The following is a 12,767-nucleotide window of genomic DNA, read 5'->3' as shown; positions in this document are numbered from 1 at the left end:
TACTCTGTCATAAATAAATTAATTAGGTGCATTGACACTACCTTAAAAGCTGTTACTAATCACAGTGTATTACACTGATGGTCAAACAAGCTACATAATTGTGCAAAACCTGCAAGGCCATTATACATACATATATACATTAATAATTTAAGTGTTAGGAATGTATCTTTCATTTGTTTATTCCCATTACACATTCTCCTTCAAAGTATTAACCTTCTGCACTGAGGTCTTACCAGATGTTTGTCGGTGGTGTAATATTGCATTCCAAATCCTGCAGAGAAGACCACCCCTGTATGAAGAAGAACAGAGAACAGTTAGGGAGAACTCCCTTGTCCCTGTTACTTTAAAGTGAGCAAGAATTAAAATCTAGGAGTCCTGGGACTATACCAGTTACAACAGTACACAGAAAACACTGCACTACCTTGAGGTTATGGCTAAAACAACTCCTTCCAGGTCAGCCAGGGGTTAGCAGAATGGTGATGAAAAGACTTGACTTGAACCAATGGGTAGGAAAAATAAGTTCTTTATGCCTATTTTCCATAGCTCCCAACCTTGCTAAATGCCAAAACCTAGATGGCTTAAAGCACCCAAGGTGTGCAGTTGTTATACTGCATCAGTTAAGACATGAAAAACTTTAACAGAAAATCAGAGGTAAAATTCAGCAGTTGCCACTGAACTATCACTGACCTCTTTGAATAAACTGACTTCTAAAAAAAGCTTTTACAACTACTTCAATTAAGCACTTACTTAACAACAAACTAAGAAGTTAGTTAGTTCTTACCGCAGTTGAAGATACCGCAAATCATCTTTAGTGATATCATTAAGGACAGCACTTAGTGTATAATCTTCTTCAGCAAACTAGAAGGCAAGTTTATCCCTAAATTAATATTCCTTTTTTAAACCAAACTGCTAATTATGACTACACTAACTTCATTTTGAAAGGTGATTTTTTTAAATTTTTTTTTTTTTACCCTCTTAATGGCATCCAAGTCTGCTCCTTGTTGTTTCAGCCACTTCATGAGCTCAGGGTCTGCATTCTCTCTAAAAGTTGCTGCAGGCCAATGTGAGTCTTTAACAGAAAACCAAAGTATAGGTTAATACACCTCAAAACTAGGGCACAAGTGGTGGTTTTCAGACTACTGAAGCTTAAAATAGATGGTCTTTTATCCTTAAAATGAACACACGCTCCAATGTATTTGTGTGCAACTGTCAAAGTATGCAGTATCTCCTCATACCTTCAGGTTTAAGTTTTAATCGAAGCAAACGTAATTCCTGATTTTTTCGCTCCAAAGATTGTCGTAAGAGGGTCTGATACTCTTTCTCCTTCTGAACGAGGTTTTCCAAAAGCCTGTTTAGCACATGAAAGAGACCAGACACAACAGCACTGAGAATAAGCCTAGCTGAAAAAAATATTTACCCTTTTTAATGACTACCGAAGGACAGAGACACTTGAGAGATACTGTCTTAAATAACAGTTTATGGCTTACAGATTTCATTTTGGTTGTCTGAGACTCAGCTTAGTGGTGGCACTTTAAGGCTTTCATCTTTGCAGTATTTAGTAAATAGCTTGTAAATGCTGTTCCTATTGTTTTGCAGCCTCCCTGGGCAGAGTTGCTGCCTTTGTACTGGAATTTACTGCTGAGCAGTATAACACTGATGTTTTACCAGGGACTTTCTGATCACAGATTTACATCACATCCGTAAAGAATGGGACCTTTAGCTGTTAACACACTGGCAGCAGCCTACAAATGTAACCTGTGAGAAACAGAACAGGGGCTCTGCTGAGCTCAACTTGTCCTCATCAGTGGGCAGGTTGTCCCGTGGGCCAGGCCAGAGGGGCTCTGGCCTCTCCTTGCAGCAACAGCTTTGAGGACACTGCCGCCGTCCAAGGTGCTGAGGAAGGAAACAGTCCCAGTTGCACAAGCCCAGTTACTTAACAGTAGAAAGCCAAGATGACATTCTGCAATTAAAAAACTAATTCAACAGAAACAGAAGCTGTACTGAAGGCTGTTGAGTTGTCATATCCGTGCTGCCAGCGTACGCTGACTCCCATTTGTGTTCCTGGAAGGTCTGCTGTATCATGGGGCAGTTGAGCAGTGTTTACATTATGTATGTCCATCTCACTGTAGAAAGCAGCTTCTGAGAACTTTTCAAAAGCTGCTTGAAAACAAACCCACGGTCTTTACAGAAGGGTTACCTTAAGGTCTCTTGTTTAAGTCTGCCCAACTCCAGGCTAAGCTGCTGCTGCGCCTCATGTGACACCACAGAACTCAGGGTGGTGACTCCTGATGTGATGGTGGGATCCTCAGCCCCATTTTGTTCAGTGGGCTGGTAACTGTCCTCCACTTCATCACCGTCCTTGTCCCCACCTTCAGTTTCTGATGCTGGCTCGAAGTGAGTTCGGAGCTCTGAAAAAATGAAACAGTGTTAAGAATAAGAATTCTTTTTGACAAGTCTGTCTTCAGAGGTACTAGTGCTTGTCCTTTATTACGGGGGGCGGGGGACCTTCAGCTGGGGGACCAGACTGTTTGCACGGTGTGCTTTCTGACAATACTGAGCAGGGGAGTAGCAAAGCCTTATGCGAGCTGGACCACAAATTCTCTGGCATCAGTTCTAAAATAAGCAGCACTGTAATAGCTCAGCTGTAGGGTACTGTAGAGGTAGGCAGCTGTAGATTACAGCTGTAGAGATGACAAATACATTTATGATTAAATTAATTATAAGATAGTTAATAAGATGTATTAATGAGAAACCCTTGAAAGCTTGCTTTTAAAAAAAAAGTTGTTTTCCCCTAATGGCCTGGACCAGAGAGTTTACGAAGCCTTCCTCTTTCCCAGGTAGCATTTCTAACCCTGGTTCTCTCAGAACTTGCTGCAGGTGGCCACCCTTCCCACCAAAGAATAGCTGTCATTCTCCTACAAACAAGGTCCTAAAAAATTTGGCTGATTTGCTTTGAAAGCCAAAGCAACTTTGGACTGAAAGGGCTCATTGTCAGTAAGTGCTCCCAGAACATTCTCATACTAGAAGGGGTGCTCCGCACTTCAAGGAGTTAGTTATAAAACTACTTGCAGATTTCCAACATAGACTTATTTCTAGGCAGTTCTTAGTTATTTATCCTCCTGCTTCTGGGTGGTGGTGATTTTTCCTACTGTCCATCCATAGGCCAACATCATACTCCTCACATTAATGCACTCCCTTCTCTGCATCTGTTTCACTGCTCAATAATTGTTTTTCAGAACACACAACCTGACCCCGTGCAGTGTTACCCACTTTGGATTTCATTAAAATGTTGTACGGAGTCATTTTCTTTCTTCCTAGAAAAAGCTCCTGCTTGGACTGGATTTAATTTGCAAATTTAATTGGTCTTTTATTTGCCATGGCTGGACCACACTGGTGGTGCAGAACCACTGGTTATCTCCTCATTATGTGCTTTTGTACTGCGAGTACAGCATTAATCCTCCAGATCAACGCTTATTTCTGCACAACATTCTGACCCCGTGCCTTTGATGTAGTGGCACATGGGATGCAGTTAATGGCATGCTGACAGATTAAACATCTAAACTGTTCCATTTGCTGTAACTCTTTGATATGCGAACAGCCACCTTTTTTAAAAAAAAAAAAAAAAAAAGATTATTTTCAGCTGCTTTGATTTACCTGGAATAAGAATAGTGACTGCTGCTTGGACTGCACGGCGAATTATGTTATCCATTGCAAACATCCAGTGGGGCCTTATTAAATGGTTTCTTAATACTTTGTTCACCTAAATAAATAAGCAAGTAAAAGTAGCAGCAAACAGCATTTGCTTACACCTTAGGAAAGAGAATCTTGTGTTTCAATGGCCAGATGAAGTTTTATAAACTAACAAACAACTGCATGAGTCACTAGCAGCCTCCCACCTTTTAAAGGCTACAAACAGATTTGACAGTTTTAGGCTACAGCTTTCAAACCGTACGCAGACTGTGACATTCAAGCCCCTCTGCAGTACAAGGAGAGGTAGAACAGGAAATAAACGCAGGGTCCAGAACAAACATTAGCGCTTCCGGTGAGTGCACGGGCAGCCCTTCAAGCACCACCACCCTTGGCTCCAAGGCCTCCCTGGGAGTGCCCACCCGAAGCTCACTGAGGCTCCAACACATCAGGGCTCTGTGCCCAGCCCTGTGTGCCCCTCTGAAGAGCTTGCCTAATGCCCAAGCCTAATGCCCCAGGCTTCACCCCAGAGCAAGGGAGCTTTCAGCACTGGTGATCCACAGGTCACCTGGCAAAACCAGGCCTTCAAAGTCTTTTCTTAGTCTTCCATATGATCAGTCACCAGGGCTTTGTCTACTCCACACTGCCCACACTCTCCCACCTTCCCCAGCAAGCACAGGAGCTTCTGAAGAACTGGGGAGAAAATGGCTGCTCAGCATGAGCAGGGCAAGAAAGAAGAGGAGTGAGGAAGAGCGGAGAAACTGCCCAGGAAGAATTCCTCTCGCCCTGCGCTAGGCAAGGGACTCACCGCATCCTGAAATCCAAACAGCACCAGATGAATCTGATTGATGGAAGTGCTGTCAAAGTCCAAATCCATTTTCAACTTGGATATGGTAGAAGCCATTACCCTCTGCTCTGGAGAGTGTATGAAGTCCCTTAAAATCCCAATAATTTGCTTGATGTGGGCCACTGAAAGTTGCAGTTCTTCAGAGCTCTGGAGAGAAGATAACAAATATACATCAAGTAAATCCCAGAATCATTGAACATCTGATTAGTAGTGTTAGTATTTTTAGGGTTAAAATTTATAGCTTTGACCATGTATATTTCACAGCGATGCATGGAAATCACAGAAGTTTTGTTTCTGCAAAGCCTTTATCTTCTACCTTTTACTAACTAAATCTTCTTAATGGTAATTCCTATTTTACAAAAAATAAATTAAGTCTAATGCTACTGTGGCTGTCACAAAGGGAGAGGGCCAGATAATATCTACACATTTCTGCAATGTACTGCAGAGGGCAGCTCTCCTCCATAAAAACAGCAGAGTGAGTCGATAAGAGACCCAAATTTTTTAGATGCTATCTTTTCAATAAGCTGAATCTGGACTTATATTTAATTATACAGACATTTGATTTCCTTTGGCAAAAAAATATGTTTATATATGCATTTATCGTAAGTCAGAAAAAGGTCTAACATTACACAGTGATAGGACTCAAGTGTTCTTTCTATCATTTGCAACCCATACCCCCTACAGTTAAAGCCATCCAAGAGCCTATAGGAACAACCAGCTATGTGATGTAAAGCGAGAAGTATTACAGAAATTATGGAAAAGAGATTATTACAGCAGCGCTGCAGAACAGCTAGAGACTGAGGTAGGACTTGCTGTTACTAAATAATCCTTCTTTATCCTGGAAAACATTTAGAGCCCTGGCTATTTCTGACTAAGATCTCACATAAGAATTTTAGTCCTCCATAAGGCTATAAACTATTTTGCAGTTTAAGCTCAGAGCAGTAATTTACCCCCATTGCTTCCCCAGCCTTGAGTTTGCGGCCTTTCTCTTGGGCCTGCAAAGCTCCACAGGAGCCCGCAGGCTCTGGGGCGAGCCGATCTGCACCGGTGGGCCGTTTGCAGGGGAAGCAAGTCATGGGGGAGAAGCAAACCCCTGTGCTGCGTGGAGCTGGCTGCTCATGCTGGGCTTGGCTGGAGCTGCCCCAGGAGCCGCAGGGCCCCTGGCGGCAGAGCTGCAAGTGCCTTTGGGCCAAGACCAACAGCAGGTTGGGGACACCATGGCAAGAGTCAGCAGGATCCCCTTCATGAAAATGCAGTCCAGGTGAAAAAACATAGCTTTGGTAAGAATAGATAATGTCAGTGGCACATTAGAAGCAGACCCTAAGAAGAAAAGGCTAAGCAATCGACTCCTGTTACTGGTGTGTGGCATCACTTGGCTACGAGTTAACAAAAAGTGATTTTTCTTGCTCCTCCTTACAGTCACTAAACCTACCCATTCAACCCTTCCCTCTACAGAAATCTACCTTAGCTTTTTCAAGATTCACATATTGTGTTCTTGGTACCTAGTTTACATTTGCTTTGAATTAAAAATTGTGAATCAGTTCTCTATCTTTAAAGCAAATCACATCTGTTACTACCCGGGGTTCCATTTCCAGGTCCTTAAAAGCCAAAACAAAACACAACATCAAAACCACCCAACCCACCAACCTCAGCCCCGCAACCCCCCATCAAATGCCCCAAACCTCCCCCGTCAGATAAAACCGAGAGCTTAGCAGCAGGCAAAAGCTCTCCATTCAGACAAGAGCAAACAGCTCACACAGTTACAGGTCTCGGAGATTAAAGATATTCAGAAGGATCAATCCAAGCACCTTTGTTTATTAGTTTTCAGAAAAGGAGTAATACTACCTGGCTTATCATTTTCCTTTTGACACGGGAAAAGCAGAGCTGAAGTGAAATTACCTGTGCAATACAGTCCTGCAAATTGGAAGCAACTTCATTCTGTTCTTCCTTAAGGATTTTATACAGGATCGCTCGGCGCTCACTGTCCTTCCGCAGCAGAAACAGACCCGAATCCTTATCCTCAACAGAAGGAGAGGCGCTCCTGTCCTCCAAGGCCGAGCCCTCATCAGGCACGCTGTGTCAGCAACCGGGCCACACAAGCAAGAGAGACCTCAGCATTAGCAACACGGCAGTACTGTCAGAAGCGAGTAGGGATACTCCGGAGGTTAAAAAGCGAGTTAAACTATAGCAGTGGATTATGAGACTGTTAAAACACTAATCCTAAAACAGGAGGTGGCTCAGATCCTCAGATGGCGTAAACCCCACTGAAGCCAAAAGCACAAGGCTGATTTCATCCAGCTAAGAAGCTGTCATCAATGTCAGCCAACACTGGTTCAGTTTTCGGGAGGAAAGCTGAAAACCCTGGACTGAGATAACTATTCATTTTTTCTGACCCCATACTGTAACATACTCATTTGAAAGTATTGCTTTGTGCTCCCTGAGCAGCAGAAAAAAAGTTCTGCTTTCCCATATTTTTTCATGAGTACATGGAAGGGTCTTCTGCTAACTCCTGAATCCATAGCCACTCAGTCAATAAGAAGACTGACATTTATTCACTAGGCAGGAAAAGTATACAAATATGTGGAAACCTTAAGGTGTTCATTAATTAAATATAGACAATATTTAAATTAACTGGTAACTTGCCTGTGCAACTCGCTTGCTGTTTAACACACCTGCTTATCTAGTCATTATGTGAAAAAACTGCCCTCAGATAAATGCAATGTGAGTTAAATCCACATAATCCCTCATGGGTGTCAAACGAGAAGCAAATGCTTTACCTTAGTAAATGGGAAATGGGATGCTTTGTCTGAATCTCTGAAATGGATCTCTTTGGCCTTTCGAAAAACATGTCATGCTGTACATCAGAGTCTGGCGAAACAGAGCCGTGCTCACTGCTGCTACTGCCAGCCTGTTCTCCATGGATGGGCAGTGGGAGGGATGTATTACGATTATAATCTATGAACAGACATTGTAAAACATGTAGCAGAGCTAGGCAGAAGAGAGAAATGTGCTTAAAACAGCTGTGATCATCTCCAGTGATATCAAGACCTCATTTTGCAAAATGGCTGAGGGAGAGATAACCTTGTTGATAGAAAGCACCAATACAACTCAAAATTATTATACGCAGAAGCAATAAAAGACGTGAATGATATAACTGCTGAAGATAGACAGCAAAGCAGCTAGATACGCATGAAATGCCATTTTGTTACCCTGTCTTGCACACACACACATCTATACACATGCACTCCCCCTTGGTGCTGGTGTCACAAAGTGGTGCAACTGGATGTTAAAGAGCCTGAATCAAACCAGTAGGTTACCATCAGCTGCTCCACCACAGCCATCTCTCTAAGCAGAGAGCACTCTGCTACCTGCCGTCCTCACCTCTGCCTGCGTTAATGGACATGCATACATTATTTGCTCCCTCTCTGACACCCAAGGCATCTGCCTCGCTCGCCCTCAGTACGAGCTGTCTCTCTCAGCACTAGCCTGAAGGAAATCTCTTGTCCCTTTCCAATTCATCTTGAAAGTGAGAAATAAAAAAAAAACAAATCACCCCAGATATTGCAAGCTCGCTATAATTCTGACTGCCAGTCTGCAGCTGTGTGATAGGAAAGGTAAGGAAGAAGTTCTGTCAACTCAGAGTGCATACATCCATGGAGCTAAATATCACAAAAGTTTCTGATGCTTGTCACTACAAATTATGTGGAGGTGGGGGAAGAAGAGAGCTAGAAGTTGTTTAGAAAGCTCTGATGTACTCCATGGTACATGACTGATGTTCAAACGGCTAAGGTTAAACAGCCACAGAAATGAAACAATATATGTCACCTTGTGAGAACTAGTTAAAGCTGTCTCAGCAGTAGAGAAAATTGAAAGTTGCTGTCCCAAAAGTAAGGGCTGAGATTTGCTCTGGGCTGCCTTTATTATTGGAAAGAAAAAAAGGGATAGAGACAGGATGGAAAGATGGCCACAAAGCTGAGGAAACTGGTGGTGAGCGAAACAGCAGAGGGAAGAGACAGAGGGAAGTGCTGCAGCTGAGACTGTGGCAACTGCTGGGCCGGGACCTGTCTTAAGCCTCCAAACTCCCCGTGGAGATGGCTGCAGCAGCCAGCAGTGATCCCCAGCTCCAGCGCAGCAAAGCACACACCTGGCTGCAGCCATGTTGCCTTTCCCTCCCCTCACCCAACAGACAGTTTTCATAGCATTTGCCCACTCTGCTCATGTCTGTGGCCATAGAATCATAAAATCTTTGGGCTGGAAGGGACCTTCAAAAGCCATCTAGCCCAACCCCCCTGCAATAAGCAGGGACATCTTCAATCAGATCAGGTTGCTCAGAGCCCCATCCAACCTGGCCTTGAATGTTTCCAGGGATGAGGCATCTACCACCTCCCTGAGCAACCTATGCCAGTGTTTCCCCACCCTCATTGTGAAAAATTTCTTCCTTAGATCTAGCCTAAATCTGCCCTCTTTTATTTTAAAACCATTACCCCTTGTCCTATTGCTACAGGCCCTACTAAAAAGTCTGTCCCCATCTTGCTTCTTGCCGCAGCCCAGTGCTTAACCCTGCAGCACCAGATCCTCAGGCCACCTGAAGGAGCCCCATAACCTCATCAATGAGTGGGAGAAAAGAAGAAAGGAGGAAGGCAGGAGGAGGGAGGGAGTGCAGAAGATAGCTGTACTTCCCTTGGTATTTGACAAAGAGCCTGTTGCTCTCAGGGCAGTTAACAAGGCAAGCTCCATCCTTCCTAATACCATGCAATTCCTCCAGGAAAATGTCCTCAGCCAAGGGCTGAGAAGGCCACAGGAGAGCATTAGTGCGGTGGGGCAGAAGGCTAGAGGCTGCCGATAGCTCCTGACTGCCACTGCCCCGGCTGAGCAGTGTGAGCTCTCCCATTACCCCAGTGTAACTGCAGAGATTGCAGTTCTCAGTGCCTCTCAGGTCAAGAGATGATACCCATTTCCCTGCTGAAACCAACTCAGCCAGATGTTATAAATTCTTTGTTAACTTTTTTCCCCATTACAATTCCATTCCTCTTCTTTCGAATGTTCCCTGCTGAGGGTGAAAAAGCTCAAAGGGAAGCAATTCAGTTTGCATCGGGAGCGTGTGCATGTGTGTGTGCCAACAGGGGAAAGAAGCAGCAAGACCAATGGCTTTGCTGTTTTTCAAATGAAATGTGCCTTCAGACAGGAATTATTTATTTGGGAAGTCTATATTAAGCTTGTTATCACTGAGAAAGTGGCTGATATGCTGAGTGGAAGAACACGCTAGGCAGATAAAACAACCCACTAAACAGGTATTTCAGCACCTACGTGCCAAATGTCCAAGTTACGTGTCAGATTTGAAAATGCTGACCCTTGTAGACCTGAACACCTAATAGACCCGCATTTTCAGGTGCCAAGCACCTGCTCTGTAAAACTCAGCCTCTGATATGTATATAATTGTGAATCTAAAATGCAGAATTGCTTTGGAAAGTCTTCACTGAATGTAACTTTTCTAATTTTAATTTACTATAAATGAGGCATTTACTTTTGGGGAGAGAAAAATGGGGTTGAGAAGTTTCAGCAAGCAAAACACAAAATAAGCAAGTCACCATATTTTGTGGGAATTGATAAATTTAAATATGTCTAATTACAAATCACAGGCACGTTCAACAGTTGAGTTCCTGCTGCTTTCCTGGCACAAGAAATGTTCTTACTAAAAGAGAGCGCTTAATGATTCCAATCTTTCATATAACACTTAATGATGATGTTGACTTGCATTTGGCTGATAATTCCCTTACCTGAAGGCTTGAATGCAATTCTGCTTTTCTTGCCCTTGTTTACTTGTTTCAGGTAGGAATCTCTGAGCAAATCAGACGCTGTAACACGTTTACTAGGATCAGGTTCAAAACAGAGCAAAATAAAGGTCCTTGTATCAGCAGCCAGTGATTCTGGAATTTCAGGATGAATCTTAAACATCCCAACCTGCAAGTAAAACACAAATACAAATTATTTTTAACAAACACCTACAAGGAGACCATGGACAAAGCTTTCTTAGTATGATCTCTCACACTCTCCTTTGTGGAAAAGGAGTGATGCAGGTACCCACACAAAGCACTAAAGTAACAACAAGGCTCTGATCCTGTTTTACTTCATTGTAAACATGGCGTGAATGTCCATGTGGCATTACACAAATGTCAAGTTATGGATGTATCCCATCATCTGCCTTCAGGCAATCTCAGGATCTGGACATGGGGCCTGGTATGGCCCTCGGACTATTACTCACTACTGCTCTTCCATGTGGGTGGCAATGAAGCTGCAACACGTAGTCACAGGGCAATCAAAAGAGACTTCAGGACCTTGGGACAGTTGGTAAGGGAACCTGGAGCACAGGTTATTTTTGCCTCTCTCCTTCCAGTTGCAGGCAGCAACACTGGAAGAAACAGATGGGCCCAGTCTATTAATACATGGCTCCGTGGCTGGTGTCACTGCCACAATGTTGGATTTTTCAGTAACGGGATGGTCTACACAGCACCAGGCTTGCTGGCATCAGATGGGATTCACCTTGCTCAAAGGGGGAATAATGTCTTTGCTCAGAAGCGGGGCTTATTGACAGAGCTTTAAACTAGACTGGAAGGGGGAGGGGGATAATATCAGGCTTGCCTGTGACAAGCTGTGGGATGGCACACCAAGATTAGAGGGACGGGGTGCTAGCAAGGGCGCTTAGCCTGTTGCTCTGAGATGTGCTGGCTACACTGCAGCCCACTTGCAGCCTTACGGAGATGAGCCAGGGGCTCCTGAGGTAACAGGAGCTAACAGGGCAAGACCAGCGAAATGCCTGAAAGGAATTTAAGGAATTAAGAACCTTCTCCTCTGAGAAGGTGACAGAGCTGACAGCCCAGCTGAAGTGTCTCTATACCAATGCACGTGCAGCACGGGCAACAAACAGGAGGAGCTGGAAGCCACCATGCTGCTAGAAAGCTATGACCTAGTGGCCATTACTGAAACTCGGTGGGACGAATCCCATGACTGGAGTGCAGGTATCGATGGCTACAGGCTGTTCAGAAGGGACAGGTGAGGAAGGAAGGGTGGAGGCGTTGCCCTCTACGTCAAGAAAAGGATAGAGCGTAAAGAGCTGCCTCTGAAGAACAGCCATGAGCAGGTCAAAAGCTTGTGGGTAAGAATCAGGGGCCAAGGCAACAAAGGGAACCTTGTGGTTGGTGTCTACTACAGGCCACGCGATCAAGGGTAGTCTATTGACAAAGCCTTCTCACTCCAGCTACAGGAGGCATCGCGCTCACAGGCCCTTGTCCTGCTGGGGGACTTCAACCACCCCGACATCTGCTGGAAATGTAGCACAGTGAGCTGTAGGCAATGCAGGAAACTCCTGGAGTGCATGGAGGATAACTTCCTGTGCTAGGTAATAGACAGCCCTACCAGAGGCCGTGTCTCTTCCTCCACCTCTCGAGGGGGTGGACTGCAAGATGGGGACTGGAGGAGCAAAGTCCCTCCCACTGTAAGAGAAGATCAGGTTCATGACCACCTGAGGAACCTGAACGTGCAAAAGTCTATGGGACTTGATGAGATGCATCCCAGAGTCCTGAGGGAATTGGCTGGTGTAGTTGCCAAGCCACTCTCTGTGATACTTGAAAAGTCCTGGCAGTCAGGTGAAGTCCCTGGAGACTGGACAAAGGGAAACATTGCACTCATTTTAAAAAAGGGTCAAAAGGAGGACCCTGGGAACTACCGACCTGTCAACCTCACCTCTGTGCCAGGGAAGATCATGGAGCAGATCCTCCTAGAAGCTATGTTAAGGCACATGGAGGGCAGGGAGGTAATTTGAGACAGCCAGCATGGCTTCAGCAAGGGCAAGTCCTGCCTGACCAAACTAGTGGCCTTCTATGACGGAGTGACCACATCAGTGGACAAAGGAAGAGCTACCAATGTCATCTATCTGGACTTCTGTAAGGCCTTTGACATGGTCCCCCACAACATCCTTCTCTCTAAATTGGAGAGAGATGGATTTCATGGGTGGATTATTTGGTGGATGAGGCATTGGTTGGATGGTTGCATCCAGATAGTAGTGGCCAATGGCTCAATGTCCAGATGAAGATCGGTGATGAGTGGTGTCCCTCAGGGGTCTGTACTGGTACCAGTACTCTTTAATATCTTCATCAGTGACACAGACAGTGGGATCGAGTGCACCCTCAGCAAGTTTGCAGGTGACACCAAGCTGAGTGGTACAGTTGACATGCCA

At 44.6% G+C, this 12,767-nt stretch overlaps 1 protein-coding gene across 1 annotated transcript in view; it reads right to left on the bottom strand.

Annotated features, from left to right (window-relative positions):
• Positions 1 to 186: 186 nt before the first annotated feature.
• The window catches only part of MAP3K15 (mitogen-activated protein kinase kinase kinase 15), a gene marked incomplete at both ends in the record, with an annotated part of 94,438 nt that continues 81,857 nt past the window's right edge, over positions 187 to 12,767 (bottom strand). Inside the window, 10 exons of the mRNA XM_082014392.1 lie at positions 187 to 289; positions 782 to 858; positions 972 to 1,069; positions 1,236 to 1,348; positions 2,198 to 2,408; positions 3,655 to 3,760; positions 4,496 to 4,681; positions 6,434 to 6,608; positions 7,312 to 7,489; positions 10,312 to 10,495. Of these exons, the coding sequence (XP_081870518.1) occupies positions 187 to 289; positions 782 to 858; positions 972 to 1,069; positions 1,236 to 1,348; positions 2,198 to 2,408; positions 3,655 to 3,760; positions 4,496 to 4,681; positions 6,434 to 6,608; positions 7,312 to 7,489; positions 10,312 to 10,495 (1,431 nt within the window). The remainder of the gene's footprint in view (positions 290 to 781; positions 859 to 971; positions 1,070 to 1,235; positions 1,349 to 2,197; positions 2,409 to 3,654; positions 3,761 to 4,495; positions 4,682 to 6,433; positions 6,609 to 7,311; positions 7,490 to 10,311; positions 10,496 to 12,767) is intronic.

The sequence above is a fragment of the Phaethon aethereus genome (genome assembly GCF_964289735.1).
Source record: "Phaethon aethereus genome assembly, chromosome: 1".
Lineage (NCBI taxonomy): Eukaryota > Metazoa > Chordata > Aves > Phaethontiformes > Phaethontidae > Phaethon > Phaethon aethereus.
Note: the sequence above shows the minus strand (reverse complement) of the source record. Positions and strands in the feature narration are given on the sequence as shown.